Source organism: Camelus bactrianus, chromosome 22, assembly GCF_048773025.1.
Source record: "Camelus bactrianus isolate YW-2024 breed Bactrian camel chromosome 22, ASM4877302v1, whole genome shotgun sequence".
Classification (NCBI taxonomy): Eukaryota; Metazoa; Chordata; class Mammalia; order Artiodactyla; family Camelidae; genus Camelus; species Camelus bactrianus.
The window spans coordinates 28,913,756-28,939,606 of NC_133560.1; the positions used below are offsets into that span (position 1 = coordinate 28,913,756).

The following is a 25,851-nucleotide window of genomic DNA, read 5'->3' on the forward strand; positions in this document are numbered from 1 at the left end:
CATTTCCATTTAAGCAAATGACTTCACCTCTCTGTGCCTCAGTTTCCCCTTCTGTGTAGGGGGCATATTCACAGGACCCACCTCTCGAGTGTGTTATGTGAATTAAGTGAGTTAATTTAAGTTCTTCTGACAGTGCCTGGCACATAGCAAGTGCTTGGTGTTTGTTTTTATTATTTATTGAGCTTCTACTGTATGCCAGGCCTTGTGCTGGGTGGTGGCGACACAGTGGTGGCCAAGACAGACTCAGTCCTGGCCTCTCCGGGGGCTCAGAGTCCAGTGGGGAAGACTAACAGTTAACAAGGCGTTTGGAAGATAGGCTGATCAGGTTGCTTATGGGCAATGCACTGGCAGGCAGGAGCCTGGAGGAAGTCGATCTGGGCTGATCTGGGAAGTCTTCCTGGAGGAGGTGTCTGAGACCTGATGAATGCATTCACCAGGTTACTGGGAGCAGGAAGACGGTGTTCCAGGCAGAGAGAGAGAGAACAGCATGTGCACATGCCCAGAGGCAAAGATGAAAGAGAGGGGACTTCATTTCAAGGGCACCGGGGAGCTATAGAGGGGTTTAGAACAGAAGTTCTGGCTGAGGGTGGTTTTGCCCCACTAAGGGATACTGGGTGATGTCTGGGCACATCTCTGGTGGTCACAACTAGGGGATGCTCCTGGCATCGAGTGGGTGCGGGCCAGGGATGCTGTGCCACACCCCACAGTGCCAAGGACTGCCCCACCCCAGAGAATGATCTGACTCCGAATGTTAGCAGTGCAGCAGTGGTGAGACCTTGGTTCAGAGAAGGTCAGAAACAGGTGAGATTTGGGTTCCCAAAAGATTCCTTTGCCACCTTGAGGAGGATACAAGAGGGGGCAGGACTGGAGGTGGGGGACCAGGTAGGAGGTGGGAGCTGGGCTGTGGGGTGCTCAGAGCAGAGGAAGGGACTGGTAGGCCGACACCCTGGTCTTTGGCTCCAGGGCAAAAGGACTGGCTCTAAGTCAAGGACTTGGTAAGAGAAGCAGGTTTGAGGCAAGAAAACCCCAGTTTGGGTTTCAGGGGTCCCAGGATGGTGCTGAGGCTGGGGGCAGCTGCAGACCGAGGGAGGAAGTGAACATCCTTCTAACCCTGAATTGCTTCATCACAAAATTAACAAAAACCAGGAGTAATAAGTAACCGTGAGGTCCCATCCCGAGCTGGGGCCTCAGTGTGCCCATCTGTGAACTGGGTATTAAGTTACTGCTGGCCTCACCAGGTGGAGGGATGAGGGAACGGGCGATTATTAGTCTTGTCATGACTGTTAGTATGCTCAACCCCTAGGAGCGAAATCCTGGAGCCAGAGAGCCCTGGGTTCAGTCCAGCTGCTGCATCCTCTCTGGTGGGGCCGTGGCCCCTGAGTCAGCCCCCTTCAGTTTCCTCATCTGCAAAATAGGCTGAATTTTACACCAACCCTGCTAGAGCCATTGCAGGGCTCGGTGAAGCAATTCCTTCAAACCACCCAGCCCAGCCTCTGGTACTTAATATGTCCACGGCAACAAGAATAATAATTAGCATTTACTGAGCACCTACAGTGAGCCACATGCCGTGCCAACACCTGCCACGGGCCTGTGAGGTTGATACTGTTACTTTGCCCATTTTACAGGTGAGAAAACTGAGGCCCAGAGAGGTGGAGCGACCTGTCCAGGGCCACACGGCCTGTAAACGGCAGGGCTGGGACTCGACCCCTCCCAGCCATAAGTGCTGCATGGTGTGTGGGCCAAAGCTATTGTCTGAAGTTTCTGAAGTTAGATATTATTCAATAAAAACATGGAATAAAAGGCACAGAGCACCACCTCACACCCAGTAGGATGGCTACTATCAAAAATCAGAAAATAAGTGTTGGCAAGAGACACTGGAACGCTTGGGCATTGCTGGTGGGAATGGAAAATGGTGCAGCCGCTGTGGAAGAGGGCTTAGTGGTTCCTCAGAAAGTTAAACATAGAAATATTGTATGATCCAGCAACCCCACTCCCACGTGTGTACCCCACAAAATTGAGGGCAAGGTACCACACAAAATTGAGGGCAAGTTGTCAAAGAAATGTTTGCATAGTTGTGTTCATTGCTGTTCACAGCAGCCAAAAGTGTCCCCAGTGTCCATCAACAAGTGATGGATAAATAAAATGTGGTCCATCCACACAGTAGAATATTCCTCAGCCTTAAAAAGTAAAGGAATTCTAGGAGCACCCAAGTACATAAAACAATTACTGACAGAGATAAAGGGGGAAATTGATGGGAATACAGTCATTGTCGGAGATTTTAACACCACATTAACATCACTAGACAGATCTTCCAGACAGAAAATAAATAAGGCAACAGAGAAATTAAATGATACAATAGAAAAATTAGATTTGGTGGATATTTTCAGAGTATTACACCCCCCAAAAATAGGATATACATTCTTTTCAAGTGCACATGAAACATTTTCTAGGATTGATCATGTACTTGGGCACAAAAGAAGCCTCAACAATTTTAAGAAGATAGAAATTATCTCAAGCATCTTTACTGACCACGATGCCATGAAACTAGAAATCAACTACAGAGAAACAAAGGAGAAAAAAAGGAAAGCATGGAGATTAAACAATATGTTATTAAAAAAACAATGGGGCAATGAGGAAATCAAAGCTGAAATTTAAAAATACCTTGAGACAAATGACAATGAAAGCACAACCACACAAAGTTTATGGGACACAGCAAAGGCAGTGCTAAGAGGGAAGTTTATAGCGATACAGGCCTTCCTCAAAAAAGAACCATCTCAAATAAACAATCTAACCCACCAGCTGAATGAATTAGAAAAAGAAGAACAAAAAGCCCCAAAAGGCAGCAGAAGGAAGGAGATTATAAAGATCAGGGAGGAAATAAATAAAATAGAGATTAAAAAAAAATAGAAAAACATCAATCAAGTCAAAAGCTGGTATTTTGAAAGAGTAAATAAAATCGACAAACCTCTGGCCAAACTCACAAAGAAGAAAAAAGAGAGAGCACAAATAAGCAAAATAAGAAAGGGAAATGGACAAATTACAACAAATAACATAGAAATACAGAATATCATACAAGAATATTATGGAAAACTATATGGAACCAAACTGGATAACCTAGAGGAGATGGACAAGCTTCTGGAAACACGCAGTCCACCAGGACTGAACCAAGAAGACACTGACCACTTGAACAAACCGGTCACTAGGAATGAAATTGAATTAGCAATAAAAAACCTCCCTACAAATAAAAGTCCAGGACCGGACGGCTTCACCGGGGAATTCTACCAAACACACAAAGAAGAACTCATACCAGTCCTTCTCAAACTCTTCCAGAAGATTGAAAAGGAGGGAATACTCCCAAACTCATTCTATGAAGCCACCATCACCCTGACACCAAAACCAGGCAAAGACACCACCAAAAAAGAGAATTACGGACCAATATCACTGATGAACATAGATGGAAAGATCTTTACCAAAATACTAGCAAATAGCATCCAACAGCACATAAAAAAGATTATACATCATGATCAAGTGGGGTTCTTCCCAGGGACACAAGGGTGGTTCAGCATATGCAAATCAATCAATGTAATACATCACATCAACAAGAGAAAGGACAAAAACCACATGATCATCTCAATAGATGCAGAAAAAGCATCTGATAAAATTCAACACCCGTTTATGATAAAAACTCTCACCAAAGTGGGTATAGAGGGAACATATCTCAACATAATAAAAGCTATATATGACAAACCTACAGCCAGCATAGTGCTCAACGGTGAAAAACTCAAAAGCTTGCCACTAAAATCTGGGAAAAGGCTGCCCACTATCACCACTCCTATTCGACATAGTCCTGGAAGTCCTAGCACAGCAATCAGGCAAGAGAGAGAAATAAAAGGGATCCAAACTGGAAAAGAAGAGGTAAGACTGTCACTATATGCCAAAGACATGTTACTATATATAGAAAACCCTAAAAGGTCCACACAAAAACTACTAGAGCTGATCAAAGAATTCAGCAAGGTAGCAGGTTACAAGATTAACGTTCAAAAATCATTTGCATTTCTTTACACTAATGATGAATCAACAGAAAAAGAAAGTAAGGAAACAATCCCCTTTAAAATAGCACCCAAATTAATAAAATACCTAGGAATAAATCTAACCAAGGACATGAAAGAATTATACATGGAAAACTATAAAACACTGATTAAGGAAATTAAAGAAGACTTAAAAAAATGGAAAGATAGCCCATGCTCCTGTATTGGAAGAATCAGTATTGTTAAAATGGTCACAATGCCCAAGGCAATCTACAGATTTAATGCAACCCCTATCAAATTACCCAGGACATACGTCACAGAACTACAACAAATCATAATAAAATTTATATGGAACCACAAAAGACCTAGAATTGCCAAAGCATTACTGAAGAAAAAGAAAGAGGCTGGAGGAATAACTCTCCCAGACTTCAGACAATTCTGTAGAGCTACAGGAATCAAAACAACATGGTATTGGTACAAAAACAGACATATGGACCAATGGAACAGAATAGAGAGCCCAGAAATGAACCCACAAACTTTTGGTCAACTAATCTTTGACAAAGGAGGCAAGAATATACAATGGAAATAAAGACAGTCTCTTCAGCAAATGGTGTTGGGAAAACTGGACAGCAGCATGTAAATCAATGAAGCTAGAACACTCCCTTACACCATATACAAAAATAAACTCAAAATGGATCAAAGACTTAAACATAAGACAAGATACAATAAACCTCCTAAAAGAAAATATAGGCAAAACATTATCTGGCATACATCTCAAAAATGCTGTCCTAGGGCAGTCTACCCAAGCAATAGAAATAAAAGCAAGAATAAACAAATGGGACCTAATGACACTTACAAGCTTCTGCACAGCAAAGGAAACCATAAGTAAACAAAACGACAACCTACGGAATGGGAGAAAATGTTTGCAAATGAAACCGACAAAGGCTTGATCTCCAGAATGTATAAGCAGCTCATACGACTTAATAAGAAAGAAACAAACAGCCCCATCTAAAAATGGGCAGAAGACCTAAACAAGCAATTCTCCAAGGAAGACATACAGATAATCAATAGGCACATGAAAAAATGCTCAATATCACTAATTATCAGAGAAATGCAAATCAAAACTGCAATGAGGTATCACCTCACACCGGTCAGAATGGCCATCATTCTAAAGTCCACAAATGACAAATGCTCGAGAGGCTGTGGAGAACGGGAACCCTCCTGCACTGCTGGTGGGAGTGCAGTTTGGTGCAGCCACTGTGGAAAACAGTATGGAGATTCCTCAAAAGACTAGGAATAGACTTACCTTATGACCCAGGAATCCCGCTCCAGGGCATATATCCAGAAGGAACCCTACTTCAGGATGACACCTGCACCCCAATGTTCATAGCAGCACTATTTACAATAGCCAAGACATGGAGACAGCCTAAATGTCCATCAGCAGATGACTGGATAAAGAAGATGTGGTATATTTATACCATGGATTACTATTCAGCCATAAAAACTGACAACATAACGCCATTTGCAGCAACATGGATGTTGCTGGAGAATGTCATTCTAAGTGAAGTAAGCCAGAAAGAGAAAGAAAAATACCATATGAGATCGCTCATATGTGGAATCTAAAAAAAAAAAAAAAAACATAAATACAAAACAGAAACAGACTCATAGACATAGAATACAAACTTGTGGTTGCCAAGGGGGTGGAGGATGGGAAGGGACAGACTGGGATTTCAAAACATAGAATAGATAAATAAGATTATACTGTATAGCACAGGGAAATATATACAAGATCTTATGGTAGCTCACAGAGAAAAAAATGTGACAATGAATATATATGTATGTTCATGTATAACTGAAAAATTGTGCTCTACACTGGAATTTGACACAACATTGTAAAATGACTATAACTCAACAACAACAAAAAAAATGTTAAAAAAAAAAAAGTAAAGGAATTCTGACCACACGCCACAGCATGGATGGACCTTGAAGACACAATGCTCAGTGAAATAAGCCAGACACAGAAGGACAAATGCTGTCTGATCCCACTCACAGGAGAATGGAGAGGAGTCAAATCCACAGAGACAGGAAGTAGACGGTGGGGCCAGGGGCTGGGGAGGGGATGGGGAGTGAGTGTTTAATGGGACGGAGTTTCAGTTTGAGAAGATGAGAAAGTGCCATTGAACCGTGCACTTAAAAATGATTATGATGGCAAATTTTATGTTATATACATGTTACTTCAATGTAAAAAAAAAGTTAAAAAAAAAAAAAGGCTCAGGGCAGTTGGAGGTGGGGTGCCCAGCAGGTGTTGTGGAGATGAAGTGTGCAGGGCAGAGTTGGCAGCAGGGGGGCTGGCAGTCCAGTTGGGGGATTCAAGGGGCAGGCAGAGTCTGGGGCCGGGATGTGGGGTCACTGGGAGCCATGAGCGACTACGGAGCAGGGGAGGAGCCGGGGAAGGAAACTTGTAAGGAAGCAGAGCCAGGTCCACGCACACGGGACGCAGGCGTCCGCTGAGTCACAAATCCCGGAAGTTCAGGGTCATGGAGAGGAAACTCTGCTGGTCCACGCAAGGCCTTCCTGTTTTTTGGCCCTGAATCCTCCAGGGCCAAAGTTCCCACCTCAAGTCCACCTCCCCTGGTTCGGAATCCCTGAGCCTCAAGGCCAGCGCAGGGCTTGGAGATGTCCCTGCTGCTCAAACAGGGAAACTGAGGCATGGGGTTTGCCCAGGACTTTCCAGAAGGACGAGGCTGCGGGTTTCTTACTGGGGCCTCTGGACTGCACCCGTTCTGGAAGGGGCGTGGAGGGCTGGGTTCCAGAGGGTGAGTTCTGCTCACACTTCCACCAACCAGATCATCGATGGGGGTGTAGGGTTGGGGCAGGGGTGGGGGTGGTGTCCCTGCTCTGCACACCTGGAAGGTTCTTCAAATTCTCTTGATCGAGAGTGGGGTACAAGCCTCCAGAGAGGCAGTGAGGCTCCTGTCACGGAGGTATGTGAGCAGAGGGCAGGAAGGCTGGACTCAGGAAGGAAGTCGGACTTATGGGGCCTCTGAAGTTCCTGGCCAGCTGGAATATTCTGTGATTCTAAATTATTGCTGTTCCCAGATTGTGGTTTACAAAATTCCAAGAGCCTTTAAATTTTTTTAAAAAAATGTTTGGGGGGAGGGAATTAGATTTATTCATTTGTATTTATTAATAGAGGCCCTGGGGGTTGAACCCAGGACCGCGTGCCTGCTAACACAGGCACCACTGAGCTAGGCCTTCTCCCCCTTGAATTTTTTTTGAGCCTTTCAAGATTTTTGTGTTTTAATGCTAGTAATCCTTAGCATATGCTCTGAGATTGAATTTTTAAATATATTTTGAAATGTATCTATTATTATTCATTGAAAAGCATTTGTTAAATTATTTAAATATTCTCATTAGTAGTAATTTTTTGTTAGACCGTTTCCTGAGCTTTCATTACAATGTGGTCAGAAGGTTGTCCTGGTAAGTAACAAGTGGCGGTATTGTTATTGTCGTTGCCCTGATTGTTGTTATGTTTAAATTATTATCCCAGTGGGGGATTTTTCTGGGAATTGAAGGTCTTGGCCTCTGTGGCCCTCTGCTGGCAACAGTCGGGACTGCAAGCCGCGCTGCTCACCGCACAGCTCACCGCCCCTCCCCTCGTTCGCAGGTGTCACCTCCCGTCGCCCTGACCTCGCCATGTGGACCCCGCGAGCGCCCCCTCCCCAACCGGCCCTACTGCTCCTGCTGCTGCTACTGGGAGGCGCCCGCGGCCTATTCCCCGAGGAGCCGCCGCCGCTCAGTGTGGCCCCCAGGGACTGTGAGTGGGAATCCTGGAGAGGGGGAGTCCCGCGGGTGGGTCTTGCTCCTCAGCTGGATCTGCTGCCCCCTTCCCCCCGGGGGCTCACCAGGCCAGGCTCCCCCCAGCCCTAGATCACACCCCTCCCCGCCCTCCCCCAGACCTGAACCACTATCCCGTATTCGTGGGCCTCGGGCCGGGACACCTGACCCTCTCAGAGGGCGCTGACGACCTCAACATCCAGCGGGTTCTGCGGGTCAACAGAACGCTGTTCATCGGGGACAGGTATGAGGGGCTGTCCGGGAGAGGGTGCAGGGTGAGGTGTGGGGAGCGGGTGGTAGCATTTTAGGGAGGTTTGCGTGATAGGGCTTGTTGTTTGGCTGGAGTGAATGTGTGTCCTGGGAGTGGGAGTTTTAAGGGTGCTGAACTCTGGGTGTGGTTGGAGCCCAGAGCCTGCTATGGTGTGTTACCAGGTGGGGACAGCTATTTGGTCAAAATTTACTGGGTGCCTACAGAAAGTGCTGAAGTGCCACCCCAAGGGCTTCTCTGAGAAGGTGACATTTGAGTTTAGACCTGAATGATGAGGAACCAGCCATGAGGAAATCTGGGAAAGAGGGAGAAATCAGGGCAGAGGACTCAGCTGGTGCAAAGGCCCTGGGGCAGGACTGTGCCTGAAATGGTGGAGGGACAGCAAGGAGATCCTGTGGCTGGAGCAGAGTGGGCGAGGGAGAGAGAGGGAGGAGGTGAGGGCAGGGAGGGGACAGGGCAGGTGGTGCAGGGCCTTATGGGCGGCGGTGAGGACTTGGTCTTGTACCTCAAAGGAGATGGGAGCCCTGGAGGGCTGGGGGCAGAGGGGTGCAGGGCCTGACTTTGGTGCTCATAGGCTCTCTCTGGTGGCTGCTTTGGGGAGGGCGGACTGTGGAGGCAAGGGTGGAAGCCACCACACCAGGGCAGAGGGGACTATGCTGGTCCAGGTGGGCATTAATGGGGACTGGACTAGGGTGGTGGCTGTAGAGGATGTGAGAAGTGGGTGAACTCCAGATAGATATTGGAAGCAGAGCTGACAGTATTGGCTGATGTGTGGGAGGGAAGGGGAAGAGAGGAGTTGAGGGTGACTCCCAAGTTGTGGCTTGTGCCCCTGGAAGGACAGAGCTGCCTCAGCCGAGATGGGGGACAGGGTTGGAGCAGGTTTGGGAGATGGTTGGGTGCAGCGTGGCCAAGTTGAGTGTGAGACATCTGTGAGCCCTCCTCACAGAGACCTCGAGGGTTAGCTGGATTCCAAGTCTGGAGCTCAGGGGATGCCCTGGGTGGAGACAGGACTGTGGATGTGTTCCGGGCATAAATGCAGTTCCAGCCTTGAGAGTGGACCAGGCTACCCAGGAGGGGCATGGATGGGAAAGGGAAGAACCCGGAGCACAGGGTCCAGGGACGCAGTGAGGATGGAGTTCCCAGGACGAGGGTGGACTGGCCATGTCAGACACTGTGGAGAGGGGGAGGAGGACACAGAAATGACCGCTGGACTTAACAATGGTCAATGACCGTGATCAGGTCAGTTTCTGGGCATGGGGGGAGGGGTGAGATCCAGGGAGTGACCAAGGGATGCTGAAGGGCAGAGATCTGATGTAAAGGCATCTGATAGTTCGTCGTGTTGAGTGTAGGCCCTTAGGCCGTGGGGTGTGTAGCGTGGGGTGGCCTGGTGGGGCATGTGGAGTGTGCTAGAACCCGTGGCTCGTTTTAGGGCATGCAGAGGCATGTTAGGACATGCTCAGTGTTGGAGCTTCTCGGGGCAGAGGCGTTCGACGGCCCTGTGTGATACATCCTGGACACCACGTCTGCCGCCAGGAGAATAGAATATGTTGGCAGGAGGCCCCCCACTCTCACTAACTGCACCCCTCCTCTAGGGACAACCTGTATCGAGTGGAGCTGGAGCCCCCCACATCCACGGAGCTGCGGTACCAGAGGGTGAGGAGGGGGTGCAGGCGGGAGCCAAGGGGGAATCGCTTGGGGCTCCCATTAGGGGGACCTGACACTGACTGGGGAGCAAGGTGGATTTGGTCCTGCCTAGCACGGTTCCTAGGGCTGTCAGGGACCCTGCTCCCCTCACCAGCTCCCTGTGCCCCCAGAAGCTGACCTGGCGCTCCAACCCCAGCGACATCAACGTGTGTCGGATGAAGGGTAAACAGGAGGTAAGTGGGCCCGGTCAACGCCCGGTCAGCCCTGGCAACGCCTCCAACCACCCCCCAATGCGTCCCAGCCACCCCTGGGGCAAATAGCCCTTTGCTTTCTCTCCAAGCCAGGACCCCTGGTGTTGCCATTGCAGCCTGGCCACGCCCCCAAAATTGTCCTCAGCCGTTGCCACGCCCCTAGCCCTCATCTTGCCAAAGCTCTACCCCTTCAAATACTCTTATTTCCCTCTCTGGGCCCCTCCCTTAGTCATGGCCACGCCCTCAGCCATGCCCTAGTTTAGCACCTTCCTTTGGCCACGCCCACACCCCTGGCCCCTCTCCGCAGGGCCTCACCTCTGCTCTGATCCCTCTCTTCACCATAGCTACGTCCCATTTTGTCCGCCAGTCTTGGCTCCGCCCACGCTCATGACCACGCCCACCCTAGCTTTTTTTTTCCCCCGCCTCAAACCCAGGGCGAATGTCGAAATTTTGTAAAGGTGCTTCTGCTTCGGGACGAATCCACCCTCTTCGTGTGTGGTTCCAATGCTTTCAACCCCGTGTGTGCCAACTACAGCGTGAGTCACTGCCCTTCGAAGCCCTGTCCGCTACAGGTTCAGTCTCCGCACCTTTGCTCACCGGCCCTCCACTGGTCACTGGTCGTGCCCTTTCTCCAGGCCACATCACCTCCTACAGGAAGCCTTACTGGATATACTCTCCCCGCCCCCTCACCCGGAGCTCCAGACGAGGCTTCCCAAGGAGGCCTGTACAGGCTGCAGCTTCTTAAGCTACAAGCCAGTTAGAGGATTAACTAAGATCGATCTTAGACCCAGATCAGTAAATTGAGCCCTAGAGAGGTTGAGTGACTGACCAAGTCACACAACATCCAAGGTGGCGTCAGGATTCCCCTTGGAGGAGGGGTTGGGGGAGCTAGGGGCTGCTAGGCATAGCAGGAGCTCTGTCACTCAGGCCCTGTCCCCCCTGCAGATGGACACACTACAGCCCATTGGGGACAACATCAGCGGCATGGCCCGCTGCCCCTACGACCCCAAACACGCCAATGTCGCCCTCTTCTCTGGTGAGTGTCCCCTAAGTCCGACCATCCGATGAGGCCCGGGGCCCGAGCAAGGCATGGCATTTTCTACTCTTGGAGTTGGGTCCTTAGAAAGTGGCTGGGAGACCATCTGTCCAGCTGTGAAACAGGCAGAATCTCCAGGTCAGGACTCAGCTGAGGTCGCGGCTCATCTGGGGATTGGGGATCAGCCTGAGGTCAAGGTCTCAGCAGGGTGGGGGCTCAGCCAGGGGGCTTAGACAGGGCTCACTCAGGCTCAGGGCTTAGTCTCAAAGATCAAGTTTTGACCCACCCAGCCCCTGACCCCTGGGATCTAATCTCATCTACCTCGACTCCCCCAATCCAGAAGGGATGCTGTTTACAGCCACCGTTACCGACTTCCTGGCCATCGATGCAGTCATCTACCGCAGCCTTGGGGACCGGCCCACTCTGCGCACCGTGAAACACGACTCCAAGTGGTTCAAAGGTGGGGCCATAAGGGCCGACCTGGCAGGGCTGACCTTTGTCAGATCCCCCTACCAGAATACCAGTCCCAGACGAGACAGGCAGGAGGCTCTCATCTCATCTTTGGAAGCTAGTGGCCTCTTTGAAGATAAACTTAGAAGGAAAAGATTTAAGTTGGACCTAAAGCAGAACTTGCTGGAAATGGGTGGCTTAGAAGCCTGGAATGGAACCCCACAGGAGGTATGGCAGGAGCTCAGCAATTCAGCACCTGAGGGAGGAAGGAGGCAAAATAGTAGACGTTGCTGTTTGTGGAAAGTAGACATGGTGATTTTAGGGTTCTGACACCCACTCCCCCCGCCCAAAAAAAACCCCTCAGATCTTTGAGTCTCTTTTATTTTTTCCTGGTAATTGGCTGATGGCCTCCCTTCACTGTAAAAGCAACCACCCAGACTAATGCGCTCCCAGCCCAGAAAGCCCCTCTCTTACGCCACGGGCTGGGTTCTGACCCCTCCTCTTCTACAGAGCCTTACTTCGTCCATGCGGTGGAGTGGGGCAGCCACATCTACTTCTTCTTCCGGGAGATCGCGATGGAGTTTAATTACCTGGAGAAGGTAAGGCCCGATTTCCCCTCCCAGAGGGGCCCATGCAGTGTAGCTGAGAGGCTCCAATCATGGGAAGTGGGGAGCAGAGGGGTGTCCCTGAATCTCCACCTGGGGTGAGAGGGTCCCTCAGGACCTCAAGGCTGTCCACTCCAGCCAGGACCAGGGCCTTGAGGTTCAAAGACCTCTGGAGCAGCCTGCGTGCACACAGCCCTGGGGTGAGGTTCTGGGGTCCGAAGTCAGATATGCCGGTGGGTTCCAGTCCTGGTGCTCCTTTGCTGTTCCCCTGTCCACCCATCCACCTGCCATCCACTTACCCATCCTTCATCCACTGCCTATCCACCTGCCTGCTCACCCTCCCACTCAGCCACCCTCCCACTCACCTATCTGTTCTTTGGCCCACCCACACTTCCATCAAATCATTTGTCCATCTATCCATCCACCCAGCCCCTGACTCACTCATCCACCAACCCATCCATCCACACATCTACCCTTCCGTACACCTCTATGTCTATCCACCCCCTCCAACTCATTGACTTCACCCATTCATCCATCTACCTGTCCATTCACTCATATACCTAACCATCCATCCATCTGTCCTCCTACTGATCACCTCATCCATCTACCATCCGTCTCTCCATCTGCCTGCCCCCATTTCCTCCTTATAACCTGCTCATCCATTCCATTCATCTTCCTATCAACCCATGGATCTACCCATCCATTGGGATCCAACATCTTCATCTGCCTATCCATCCACTCATTCTCCTTGCAACCACCTGTTCATCCACTCACTATCCTTTCATCCAATCATCCACCTACCCATTCATCTACCCATCTAGCCATTCATCCATCCGTCCACACACCCACTCATCCATTCCATCCCTCAATCCATGCAGACAGTTAAACACACAGACTACCACTTACAACTAGAGTGACTTTGGGCTGGTTACTTCCCTGTGTGCCTCAGTTTCCCCATCCATACAATGGGGATATCAGTAGGCCTTCCCTTTGTACAGCTTTGAGGGGGATGTAAGAGATGGTGAAAATAAAGTGCCTGGCACATGGTGAGTGATCTGTATGGTGAATGGAGGTGACTGTGATTATGACTGTCATGGTGGCTGTGATTATCATCACCTCCACATTTATGTCCGGGAATCTGGTGCCTAGAGGGGTACGGTGACTGGCCAGGGACCCACAGTAAGCCAGGGCCAGGCTCCTCCATCCTGGGTGGCAGGCAGTACAACCTGCGGGCAGGCCTTGTGGGACACAGGGCTCAGGCCCCACTTTGCCACTGACATGCCAGGTGGTGGTGTCCCGCGTGGCCCGGGTGTGTAAGAACGACGTGGGTGGCTCCCCTCGCGTGCTGGAGAAGCAGTGGACGTCCTTCCTGAAGGCGCGGCTCAACTGCTCTGTGCCGGGGGACTCCCACTTCTACTTCAACGTGCTGCGGGCCGTCACCGCCGTGGTCAGCCTCGGGGGCCGGCCCGTGGTCCTTGCTGTCTTCTCCACACCCAGCAACAGGTCAGCGGGCACTGATGGGAGCAAACTGGGGGCATTAGGTGGGCATGGGCAGAGACGTCCCATATTCTCTCACACTGCACTGAGCAAGACTGGACTCCCAAGAGGCCTGGGTCCCAGGTCAGGATGAGGCTAAGCCAGACACTGACCTTCCAATGCCCTTTGGTCAGAACTGGGCAGATGGGGAGGTCCTCATCCTCTGCCTTTGGAGGAGGGATCAGGGAGGGCTTCCTGGAGGAGGGGACATTGGAACTAGGCATCAATGGGTGTGAGATGGAGGAAGAGGGAAGTGTTCCAAGTTGGAGGAATAGCATGTGCAAAGGCCCTGAGGCTGCAACGAGCTTGATATGTTTAAACAGTTGGAAGGAGGCCCATGTGGCTGGAGTGGAGGGAGCAAGGGGGAGAGAGGAGCATATGAAGGCAGGGAGGTGATGGGCTGTGGGGAGGAGCCTGGATTTTACCCTGAGAGCACTACGGAGCCATGGGAGAGTGAGGAGCAGAAAAGGGCAAGGTTTGCATTTTTGAAAAGCCCCCCGGGGAATGGGTTGAAAGGAGGCAATAGTGGCTCCTGGAAGACTGGATGACCAGGCAAGTGACAGTGGGGTCCAGGGAGGGGCTGAACTATGGTCCTATCAGAGAACTGTTCAGGTGGACTGGACAAGTGAGCAGCAATGCCTGGCCCAGGGGCCTGAACGCCTGCCAGCTCAGAGGACAAATGCTCCTCCACGTGCTTCCCCAGGGTGGTGCCCCCCCCCCCCGCTGGGCTCACCACTCCCTTTCATCTTACTCTCTTCCTCCCCAGCATCCCTGGCTCGGCAGTCTGTGCCTTTGACATGGCACAGGTGGCTGCCGTGTTTGAAGGCCGCTTCCGTGAGCAGAAGTCCCCTGAGTCCATCTGGACACCCGTGCCGGAGGATCAGGTGCCACGGCCCCGGTGAGAGCCCCCTCAATCCTGAGTTAGGTGCTGGGGTAGGATCCTGACCCTGGGACTTCCAGGCAGTTATTTAGCTGTTGCTGAGTTCAGCTGTACCTATTATGCAGATGGGGGAAACTGAGGCCCTTTGGGCAGGGCAGCAGGTCCCCTGGTGAATCAGAGCCCCTATGTGGGGGGCCTCAGCATCCACCCTGACCACCTCCACATCCCCACCCAGGCCCGGGTGCTGTGCGGCTCCTGGCATGCAGTACAATGCGTCCAGCGCTTTCCCCGACGAGATCCTCAACTTTGTCAAGACGCACCCCCTGATGGACGAGGCAGTGCCCTCACTGGGCCATGCTCCCTGGATTGTTCGGACTCTGATGCGGTCAGTCCCTCCACGTGGCTGGGATCCTGGTGGCCAGGTCTGGATAGGGATGAGAGCCCAGGCCAGGCTGGTGGGAGAAGAGGGAGGACAGGGCCAACTTCTGACACGAGGGGAAGGTGGAGAGCCAGACACTCAAGAAAGCTGAGCATGTGGCTCCGGGGCTGCCCAGAAAGATGGAGTCGGAGAGGCAGGAGAGTGTAGCTCAGTGGCAGAGCGTGTGCTTAGCATGCACGAGGTCCGGGGTTCTATTCCCAGTACCTCCATTTGATAAATAAATAAACAAACAAGCCTAATTACCCTCCCCCCACAAAAAAATAAAGAGACTAAAAAAAAAAAAAAAAGATGGAGACGGAGGAGATGGAGAAGATGGAGAGAGACACAGAGTGACGGAAAGAGATCGAGCAAACAAGAGCCACAAATCCTGAGAGAGAGAGAGACAGAAAACGGAGGAAGATAGAGCTGAGACAGGGAGGGAGACACTCAGAGACAGAGAGATGGAAGGGGACACGGAGAGACAGGCACACTGGAAGGAGATGGGGTTGGGGGTCTATTTCTCTCCACGATGTGCACCTGGGTAGCCACGCCCATGCCCACGTTGCCTGGCGTGGGTGGTGTCTCTGACTGTGCCCGGGGGACCCCAGGGCCTGCGAGGCAGCCTGACCTCTGCCCCACCCTGGCTGCAGGCACCAGCTGACACGAGTGGCTGTGGACGTTGGCGCTGGCCCCTGGGGCAACCAGACTGTCGTCTTCCTGGGCTCCGAGGCGGGCACTGTCCTCAAGTTCCTTGTCTGGCCCAACGCCAGCGCCTCGGGCACTGCCGGGCCCAGTGTCTTCCTGGAGGAGTTTGAGACCTACAGGCCGGACAGGTGAGGCTGGGCAGAGGCCGAGAGGCAGGGCCAGCAGGCAGCAGATAGGGCGTGCCCCTAGAGTCTTACCAATCTTCTCACCTCCAGGTGTGGATGGTCTGGCAGTGCTGAGACGGGGCAGCGGCTGCTGAGCCTGGAGCTGGATTCAGCCTCGGGTGGCCTGCTGGCGGCCTTCCCCCGCTGTGTGGTCCGAGTGCCTGTGGCGCGCTGCCAGCAGTACTCAGGATGCATGAAGTGAGTGCCCCCTGGGCCAGCTGTGGAGAGGGGAAGCTAGGGGAGATGAGCATGGAAGAGGGGGAAAGCCAAGTTCAAGTCCAGGACCCAACAGCATCCTGACTCATTGAACGATGAGCAGGGCAGAGGGCACAGCCCGTGCAAAGGCCCTAGGGCAGGACTGGGCCTGGTTGTATTGGAGGAACAGCGGGGTGGCCTGTGTGTCTGGAGCAGAGTGAAGGGGAGACAGGGAAGAGGTGAGGGCAGGGAGGGGATGGGGCAGGTCGTGCAGAGCCTTGTGGGGTGGGTGGAGGACTTGGAATTTTACCCCGAGGGAGGTGGGAGCCATGGAAGGCTGCGGGCAGGGCAGGGATGGGATGTGACTGACATTTTTAAGAGCATCAGGAGCAGAATCTAGGGACCAGAGAGGTGGCCGTTCATCTGCCTCTAAAATGGGTGGCAAAATCAGATGCAGATAAAATACTGGCACACTTCTGGACTCAGTGTGTGCCCTCCCCATGAAGCACTCCACCCACGCCGTCTTAGCAATAATGATGCCATTGCACAGACCCAAACCACGGACTGGGGCAAGCCTGCCTAGGCTCCAGGCCTGGCTCTGTCACTTGGGCAAAAGCAAACTTTCCTAAGCTTCAGTTTTCTAATTTGAAAAATGGGGAATGAGTAGCCCCCACCTCAAAGATATGTCTCGAGAACTCCCAGTGGTGACAGTAGGAGGTGCCTCAGAAGGAATGGTGGTTGATCTGCCCACCGGGTCCCTTGTCTGCTCTAGGAACTGTATTGGCAGTCAGGACCCCTACTGCGGGTGGACCCCCGATGGTTCCTGCATCTTCCTCAGCCCCGGCACCAGGTACTGGGGAAGAGGGAGGATGGGGAGGGTGTTTGACCCACCTGATGATCGGGGAATCCCCCCACCGCCAACCACAGCTCTGAGAGAGGGGCTTCTGCTGACTGCACCTCTCTGCCCTCCCCCCATCAGAGCCACCTTTGAGCAGGACGTGTCCGGGGCCAGCACCTCAGGCTTAGGGGACTGCACAGGTAAGTGGAGGGGAGGGGTGGGGAGGAGGCCTGGGAACTCTAAATCCTGGTCCTCCAGGGTTCTCACGCCGTTTGCTGCCCATGCCCAGATAGGCAGGGTGACTGGCATCTGCCAGGGCTGGGGAAGGGCAGAGGGTCCCACTTCCACTTAGGGAGGTGGGAAAAGGACAGACAGACCCCAAGGGGCAGAGACAGGCAGCTGGGCAAACTCTGAGAAGACAGATGCCAGGGGCCGGACAGACAGGAGAGGGGCTCTGGAAAGGACAGAGGGACGCCATGAAGCAGAGAGACGGACAGCCAGTTGGGTGGACAGCCAAGCCTGAGGCCGCGGGAGGTGCGCGGGGGAGCGACCCCGCCGGCCCCTCTCACGCGGCCCTCCCGGCCAGGACTCTTGCGGGCCAGCCTCTCGGAGGAGCGCGCGGGGCTGGTGTCAGTGAACCTGCTGGTGACGTCGTCGGTGGCGGCCTTCGTGGTGGGCGCCGTGGTGTCCGGCTTCAGCGTGGGCTGGTACCTGGGCCTCCGCGAGAGGCGCGAGCTGGCCCGCCGCAAGGACAAGGAGGCCATCCTGGCGCACGGGGGCGGCGAGGCCGTGCTGAGCGTCAGCCGCCTGGGCGAGCGCCGAGCGGGCGGGCCCGGGGGCCGGGGCGCAGGCGGCGGCGGCGGCGGCACGGGGGGCCCTCCCGAAGCCCTGCTGGCGCCCCTGATGCAGAACGGGTGGGCCAAGGCCACGCTGCTGCAGGGCGGCCCGCACGACCTGGACTCCGGGCTGCTGCCCACGCCAGAGCAGACGCCGCTGCCGCAGAAGCGCCTGCCCGCCCCGGCCCCGCACGCGCTGGGCCCCCGCGCCTGGGAGCACGGCCACGCGCTGCTCTCGGCCTCCGCCTCGTCCTCGCTGCTGCTGCTGGCGCCCGCCCGCGCCCCCGAGCCGCCCCCCGCGCCCGGCGAGCCGGCCCCCGACGGCCGCCTCTTCACCGCGCGGCCCGGCCGCGCCTCGCACAGCGACTTCCCGCTCACCCCCCACGCCAGCCCGGACCGCCGGCGGGTGGTGTCGGCGCCCACGGGCCCCTCGGACCCGAGCTCCGCCGCCGACGGCCTCCCTCGGCCCTGGAGCCCGCCGCCCACGGGCAGCCTCCGGAGGCCAGCCGCGCACGGCCCGCCCGCCGCCGCGCTGCGCCGCACGCACACGATCAACAGCGGCGAGGCCCGGCCCCGCGGCCGCCACGCCCGGCCCGGCACGGACTTGGCCCACCTCCTCGCGTACGGGGGCCCGGACAGGACTGCGCCCCCCGTGCCCTAGGCCGGGGCCCCCGCGCCTCGGCGGTGCCAGCCACGGGAACCAGGAGCGAGGGCCCGGGCCAGCTCCGAGTGGGTGCTCAGCTCCCCCTGACCCCGTCCAGCCCGGCCGCGTCGGGGCCCCCCTCCGCCGCACGGAAGCACAACGGGCTCGCCCCCCACCCCCTTGCCCGGTCCCCCCGGGGCCGCAGGACACTGAGGCGGACCGGGGTGGGCGGGCGGGAGGAATGTGCTGTGGATTTGAGGTTGACCTTCTGCGCGTGGGTTTTTTTGGTTTGTTTTCCAATTTGCGTTTCTTTTGCAGTTTTCTAACCAGTTGCACAACTCCGTTCTCGGGGTGGCGGCCGGGGGCTTGGAGGCGGTGGGAAGAGGGGGCACGGCCGCAGACCCAAGCTCCCCGTCCCACCCAAAGGCCCTCCTCGCCCTGGGTCCCCGGCGTGTGTGTGTGTGTGTGTGTGTGTGTGTGTGTGTGTGTGTGTGTGTGTGTGTCTGTGTGCATGCCGTGTCTGTGTGCAAGGGGCCAGGGAGGGGAGGGAGGCGTGCGTGTGTGCCCGAGGGCTGCTGCCGCGTGCGCGTGGGGGCGACCACGTGCAGTGTGCGTGTCTGTGTGTGAGCAGAGGCCCCAGCGGCTTGGGTGTTGGCTGAGCCGACGCCGGGGCTTCCAGAAGGCCGGGGGGCCTCCAAGGTGCCGGTTAGGAGTTTGAGGGGAGATGAGGAGATGAGGAGAGGGTTCCAGGCAGGGGGTTGGGAGGGCTTGCCCAGAAGTCATATTGGCAGCTGTCTAAGGGCTCGGGGGTCTAGGGGACGGCAAAGGTGGGCGGGTCCCCCTGTAAATATGGCCCCAGGGTGGTCAGAGGGTCCCATGCCACCCGTCCCCTAGGACCTCCCCCTTGACCTCCAGCTGACCATGCATGCCAGCTGAGTGGCCAGCTGATTCCTGGACCCTCTCTGGAGTTTGCCCCCCACTCCCCCATCAATAAAACTGTTTACAACCACCGGCCCCCAAGGCTCTGGGTCTGCTCTGTCTCCTGGGGGTGGGACTTGGACAGCGGCGTGGCCTGGGGCAGTTGGGAGCACCCATGATGGTCATGGCAAGGTCACAGCAGTGACAGGATTTTGGGGAGCTGGATGTGGAAGTGGGAGAGTTTTAGGGGTCTCCATCTTCATCAAGATGGGGGCCAGTGTCTGGTAGTTCAGCAAATATTTACTCTGCACCTACTGTGTGCCAGACACTGTGGGGACAAAGACCCCTGTCCTGATGGAGTTCACGGCCTAGTGGGGGAGACTGACCACATACAAGCAAATCAGGACTTGACTTGAATTAGTAGTATGTGTAATGAAGAAAAAAAACAGATAACGTGCTAGGTAGGGGTGACTGTATGTTGGGGTGGGGGTTGGGTTGAAGAAGGCCTGCCAAAGAAGGTGACATTTAAGCTAAGGTGGGATGGGCTGGTAGAAGCAGCTGGGCGGAGATGTGCAGAGAGAGTGTTCCACGCAGCGGTGACAACCAGTGCAAAGGCCCTGTGGTGGGAACAAGGTTGGAGGAGGGCCAAGGCGGTAAGTGTGGCTGGAGCAGCGTGGGTGAGGGGAGTCCAGGGCCCTAGGCAGGCAGGGCCTCTCAGGTGAGGAGTACTATTTTTTTAATTGTAAATAACAGAAAAGATAAGATTTACCACTTGAACCATTCTTAAGTGTACTGTTCAGTGACGTTAAGCACATTCACATTGTTGTACCATCATCCCTGATATCCATGTCCAGAATTTTTCCATCTTCCCAAACTGAAACTCTGTCCCCGTGAAACACTGATTCCCCATCCCCCTCCTCCAGCCTTATGAACTTTAAGTGGGACCGGAAGCCATCAGAGAGATTTAAGCGGGGAACATGATCTGATTTCATTTTAAGAGCTCATGTTAGCATTATGTCATTACAGTTCACAGCCCTTCCTTCCAGCCCATGTTGATAAAGCACCTCTTGTGCGCTGGGCTCTGGGGACTGAGCAGTGAACAAGACGGACCCCCTCCCCCGTTATCGTGAGGAGACTGATTTAAACAAAGAAACACAAAACAACATGACAGCAATTAGCAGCTCCTCCTGAACATGTCTGTTTTTTTCAGCTTGATTGAGATATATTTGACATACAACATTGTGTAGGTTTCTGGTGTACATCTTGATGATTTGATATATTTGATATGTATTGTAAGATTATCACCACAATAAGGTTAACACCTCCATTACCGCACATAGTTACTGTATGTGTATGAGTGTTGAGAATGTTTAAGATCTAATCTCTTAGCAACTTTCAAGTATATGACACAGTATTGTTAACAGTAATCCCACGTTGTACATTACATCCCCAGGATTTATTCATCTTATAGCTGGGAATTTGTACCTTTTGACCAGCGTCTCCCTATCTTCCCCTCCCCCCAAGTCCCTGACAACCACCATTCTACTCTTGGTTTCTATGAATTTGGTTATTTTCTATAATTGAGATCACTCAGCCTTTGTCTTTCTCTGCTTATTTCACTTAGAATAATGCCCTCGTTTCATCCTTGTTGTCACAAATGTCAGGATTTGCCTGTTATAATTGAATAATATTCCACCATATATATACATACATATATATGTATCACATCTTTATCCACTCGTCTGTTGATGGACACTTAGGTTGTTTCCATGTCTTGGCTGATGTAAGCAATTCTGTAATGAACATGGGAGTGCAGATATCTCTTCTTCTTCTTTTTTTTTCTTAATGTCTTTTCTTTAAATGGAGGTACTGGGGGTTGAACCCAGGACCTCATGCCTGCTAAGCACATGTCCTACCACTGAGCTATACCCGACCCCACAACAGATATCTCTTCAAGATACTGATTTAATTTCCTTTCCATACATACCCAGATGTGGAATTACTATTTTTAATTTTTTGAGGAAACCCCCCTACTGTTTTCCATAGCAGCCGTACCAACTTACATTCCCACCCACAGTGCCGAAGGGTCCCCCTTCTCCACATCCTCACCAGCACTTGTTACCTCCTCTTTTTGATGAAGCCGTTCCATCAGGAGTGGGTGACGTCTCATTGTGGTTTTGATTTGCATTCTCCTGAGGATTAATGAATTGAGCACCTTTGCGTGTACCTGTTGGCCATTGGTATGTCTTTGGAAAAACATCTATTCAGGTCCTTTGCCTTTTCGTGTGTGTGTCTTTTTTTCCATCTCTGCAGATCTGCTGTTCTCTCCTGTGTGTCCTGCTCTGCCTGTGTCTCTGGTTCTATGTATTTCCCCCATCTCTGTGTCCCTGCCTGTGTCCGGGTATTCATGTAGGTGGTATCTGTCTGTCTTTATATGTGCCTTCCTATGCCAGCCTGCCTGTTTCCCTTTCAGCTTGTGTGTCCACTAAGAGAGAACTGAACAGGGACAAAATCCTTCAGAAATTGGGCTGGGTTTGAAAAGAGGCCATGGCCAGACATGCAGATAAAGATAATACATCACACCTGGATGTTTAGAAACTCAGCAAGAATTAAAGCACTGAATAACTGAATAACCAAGCCTGTGAGATGCGATCAAAGCAGCTTTCGAAGGGGAATGTGTAGCCTCCAAATACATTTATTAGGAAGCGAGAAAGATCCGAAACAAGTAGCACTTCAGTTGAAGAAAGAAAGGTCAGAAGGGGCCCTCGGAGAAGGAGGTCAACTTCACAGATGGAGAAACTGAGGCCAAGAAAAGCTAAGCCGCTTGCCCAAGCTCACAAAGCAAAGCAGGCACAGCAGAGCTGGGATTCGGAACAAGGTAAGAACCAGATTTAGTTCCTTTTAGACTGTTGTTCAAAGACAGTAGAGACTTTTGGTATCACTCAGTTTTAAATTCTGTTTTTAAAAATTATTTTATTTAAAAAACCCAATAACAGTATGTCATGAATTTAAGACAAGTGTTTTCTGTTCTCCTCACTGAGCTTCCTGGTGGCTCAGATTGTTTTGTAAATAGTACCTCTTGCTCAAAGAGCTGCCCCCATCCCCCAAGACTGGTGCCTTGCGAACTTGACCCTTGATTCCTAGGCTGGGGGAAGTGGGACTCAGCCTCAGATACCTTCCAAATGCAGGAATGGGGGGGGGGAGGGGCAGGGACCGGAGAGAAGGCAGTGGGCAGCCCTCCTCCTCTCCTCTCCCGGCCAGGAAGCAATTTTGCAATCCTGACTCCTCCCTTTCCCCTGCCTGGCTTAAGTCCAGCCCCTAACAGGAACAGGACGTGGGTGGGGACTTCCCTATGGTTGGTGTCCCTGCCCCCAGCCCAGGCAGGTATAAGGCCACCTTGCCAGACCAAGGGAAACTGGATGGAAAAGAGAAAGGCTGCCATGTCTTCTTGGAGCCTGGAGGGAAAACAGAGGTAGGTCCTCACCCCACCCATCCTGGGGAGTCCTGGACATCAGATGGTAGAGATATGGATAGTAGTCCGCCTGTCCCACCGAAGTCACAGAGCCAGACATAGGCCTGCAGACTGGAACAGACTGACACCCAGGCTCAAACTATGGACAGATTCACTCGCATACACACACTCACTGCAGAAGCCCCAGGTGGTCCACGGGCTACAGCCACCAAGGATGTTTGGGTGGTTTCTGGTGCTGCTGGCTAGGACATCACTGCTGGAGTCACCAGAAGGAGCAGAAGCCCCAACCCTCCAAGGGTTACAGTGCCAACTGTAAGTCACCCCCTCCCAAAGCCAAATGCCAGCCCTGTGCAAAGGAGGATGCACTTTTCATGCTTAGAGTCCTGTTTGTACCTGGAGTCCTGGGTTGCACCCTAGCACTTTGGAATGAGATGGGGCCAGACACATGTAACCTAACCTGGTTTGGTCAGGGCTGGACAAAAAGAGAAGGAGCCCAGAGGGGAAAACTGAGAGTTCTGCTTGAGAAGTTCAGAGAAAGCTTTGTGGAAAGTGGGGCATTGGAGCTGGGGCTTTGCAGGATGAGTAAGAGCTCATGGGCTTTGCCTTCAAAACATGGAGCCAGGGAGAAAAGAAATGACCCAGGAAACAAGTGAGAGCAGAATAAATTAGTGAGTAATTAATAGGCCATTTGGGGCTGCTGGCAATGGGGAAGGGTAGCATTTAGGGGCCAGACTAAGAAACTCAGATTTCATAGAACTAGAATTATTCCTAGGACAGGAGCTACTTCTGGCTTTGTAGGGGGTAAGGGTGGATGCAAGGAGAGGAAGAGGAAGTTACCGCACTAGGCCAGCCCAGCAACGAGGTGGCATGGTCCAGGGTGGTAGAAATAGAGACAGGAAGAAGCAAGCAGGTATTTTTCCACCTGTATGTATATCTTTATTTTGACTTATTAAGCACTTTCTGTCATTGCCTGCAGCCCAGCCGGCTGGGACCCCCATCTTTCTAGAATCCTCTTCCTGCTACTGCTCTTTGTGACCTCAGCCCAGGGGGTCACCCCAAATCTGAATCCTGATGCCTGCCTGGTATCCCAGTCAAGCAATGGCAGCTCCGTCTCCTGCCACCCACCTGCCAAACTCCCCCACTCCCTCCCAGCTGACACCATCTACCTGGCCATGGAGTTCTTGAACCTGACTCAGCTGCCTGCCAACACCCTCCAGGATGTCCCTAACCTGCAGGAACTGCACCTTTCCAGCAACCAGCTGGAGGACCTCTCTGCCAAGTTCCTGCTGCCTGTGCCTCAGCTAAAGGTGCTGGACCTAACCCGCAATTCCCTGACCCGGCTGCCCGCCGGCCTCTTCCAGGTCTCGGCTGCCCTCCACACCCTGGTGCTGAAGGAAAACCGGCTGAAAGGCCTGGAGGCCTCGTGGCTGCATGGCCTGAAAGCCCTGGGGCATCTGGACCTGTCGGGAAATGAGCTCCAGATGCTGCCCCCTGGGCTGCTGGCCAACTTCACCGACTTGCACACCCTTGACCTTGGCAATAACCACCTGAAGACTTTGCCCCCTGATCTTCTGAGGGGCCCCTTGAAGTTGGAACGGCTTCACCTGGAGGGCAATAGATTGCAGGTGCTTGGAGAGGAACTTCTGGAGCCCCAACCAAAACTGCGCTACCTTTTCCTGAGCGACAACAGGCTGGCCACAGTGGCAGCCGGCGCCTTCCGAGGTCTGCAGAGGCTGGACATGCTGGACCTCTCCAACAACTTGCTGACCACTGTGCCCGAGGGGCTCTGGACATCCTTGGGAAAGGCCGCTGGGAACATGAAGGACGGTTTTGACATCTCCGGTAACCCCTGGATCTGCGACCGGAAACTGGACGACCTCTACCAGTGGCTTGTGGCCAACGAAGACAAGATGTTCTCCCGGAATGACACACGCTGCGCTGGCCCTAGAGCCTTGAAGGGCCAGATGCTCTTGGCAGTGGCCAGGTCCCCTTGAAGGGCTGAGGTGGGGGTGGGAAGACAAGGCTTGGCAGAACACTGCACCCCACTTAGCAAATAATCCCACCTTCTGAGGGTGAGACTGGGGCTTCCAATTGTTGCCAGGACCTGTTTCGCCCACACTTCCCAAAACCCACCTGGGGCTTTTCCCTGCCTCTGCAATTTGCTCAAGCTATACCCTCTTCCAGAGGCACCATTTCCCAGATCTCTTGGTCTCTGGCTCCCTCAGCCTGCCCTGGCCATCTGACTCTGTCCCCTAGTTTGAGGGGTTCTCTGAGTGCAGGGCCTGGGGCTGGGTTCCCCTTAACCTAGCATTACTGTGTTTGGGGTCAGACCAGAAGAGGTTAATAAATAACTTGGAATGGAATTGGATGTATTTGCTGTGTTCCTAACATCTCCCAAGTCGAATTCCTAGGTCTCCAGGATGAAGCTGGAGGACAGAGGAGCCACGCCATGAAATCCCAAACGAATGGCAATTGAGATCTGACAGCCATGACTGCTCCTCCCCCTCTTCCCGTCCCAGGACTGAACTGGAAATAAAACCCTGACCATTGCCCTGGGTGTCATTTTACCAGTGGATTCCTGATAGAGCTTGCGTCCTGGGGAAGGTTTAAATTAAACCAGATTGCTTCAGGGCTCCAAATAATTTTTCACACTGGCCCATGATAACCAGGAGGGCAGCTGCCCAGGGCAAGTGTGGGCAGGCTGGATAGGGCTGAACACCTGGGCAGAGGCCCAGGGGGGCTGTATTTTCACAGCTCCAGAACCTCTGGGCCACCTGCCAACACAGCGTTGGGCATGGTGGGGTCAAGGTCAGATTGGGAGGATCGTGGGATGTTTGGGCATGCTCGGTTTTTGACCCTCCCTGGAAGGAGGGTAGTGCCCACATCCGTGGTCATTCCAGGAGTGGCAATGAAAGCCAGGGTTCGGGAGTCTGGCAGAGCTGGGGTTGAATCAGATTGCTCAATCACTAGGCGACCTGGGGCAAGTGGTTTTAAGCACTGTGAGCCTCATTTTGCTCCGGTCTGTCTCCTGATTTAGTTAAGTGGCAGATTTTCAAAAATAAAAGGAAAGACCTTGAGGACTTGCCCAAGGTCACGGGGAGAATCTGTGGGGGCTGTAATCGCCCTC

At 53.1% G+C, this 25,851-nt stretch overlaps 2 protein-coding genes across 5 annotated transcripts in view; both read left to right on the top strand.

The window, feature by feature from the left end:
* Window positions 1–18,991, top strand: part of SEMA6B (semaphorin 6B) — a 31,293-nt gene extending 12,302 nt beyond the window's left edge. Inside the window, exons 1-17 of one of the 3 annotated variants that reach the window (XM_074351053.1) lie at window positions 894–6,844; window positions 7,696–7,845; window positions 7,986–8,109; window positions 9,726–9,786; window positions 9,948–10,010; window positions 10,463–10,564; window positions 10,974–11,064; window positions 11,405–11,524; window positions 12,025–12,113; window positions 13,405–13,622; window positions 14,422–14,553; window positions 14,771–14,920; window positions 15,604–15,786; window positions 15,874–16,020; window positions 16,790–16,867; window positions 16,997–17,055; window positions 17,442–18,991. In XM_074351053.1, the coding sequence (XP_074207154.1) occupies window positions 7,725–7,845; window positions 7,986–8,109; window positions 9,726–9,786; window positions 9,948–10,010; window positions 10,463–10,564; window positions 10,974–11,064; window positions 11,405–11,524; window positions 12,025–12,113; window positions 13,405–13,622; window positions 14,422–14,553; window positions 14,771–14,920; window positions 15,604–15,786; window positions 15,874–16,020; window positions 16,790–16,867; window positions 16,997–17,055; window positions 17,442–18,352 (2,649 nt within the window). In that variant the 5' untranslated portion in view covers window positions 894–6,844; window positions 7,696–7,724 and the 3' untranslated portion in view covers window positions 18,353–18,991. Of the gene's footprint in view, window positions 1–893; window positions 6,845–6,893; window positions 7,013–7,695; window positions 7,846–7,985; window positions 8,110–9,725; window positions 9,787–9,947; window positions 10,011–10,462; window positions 10,565–10,973; window positions 11,065–11,404; window positions 11,525–12,024; window positions 12,114–13,404; window positions 13,623–14,421; window positions 14,554–14,770; window positions 14,921–15,603; window positions 15,787–15,873; window positions 16,021–16,789; window positions 16,868–16,996; window positions 17,056–17,441 lie in introns of those variants that run through there. The other 2 variants (XM_074351056.1, XM_074351055.1) reach the window with 2 other exon arrangements.
* Window positions 18,992–22,571: 3,580 nt separating this feature from the next.
* On the top strand, window positions 22,572–25,087 carry LRG1 (leucine rich alpha-2-glycoprotein 1). 2 transcript variants are annotated; one of them, XM_010966735.3, is made up of 2 exons: window positions 22,572–22,724; window positions 23,701–25,087. In XM_010966735.3, exons 1-2 carry the CDS (start codon window positions 22,672–22,674, stop codon window positions 24,716–24,718), a joined length of 1,071 nt encoding a protein of 356 aa, XP_010965037.1. In that variant the 5' UTR covers window positions 22,572–22,671; the 3' UTR covers window positions 24,719–25,087. The 2 variants fall into 2 exon arrangements, with proteins under 2 accessions (XP_010965037.1, XP_010965036.1); XM_010966734.2 differs by lacking the exon at window positions 22,572–22,724 and adding an exon at window positions 22,731–23,036.
* The last annotated feature ends 764 nt before the right edge of the window (window positions 25,088–25,851 follow it).

Excerpts from the sequence above, each read along its gene's own strand:
- LRG1 (XM_010966734.2), top strand. The coding sequence starts at position 22,768 with ATGGTAGAGATATGGATAGTAGTCCGCCTGTCCCACCGAAGTCACAGA. Across the intron at positions 23,037-23,700 it reads CAAGGGTTACAGTGCCAACT|CCCAGCCGGCTGGGACCCCC; the intron begins GTAAGTCACCCC and ends CATTGCCTGCAG.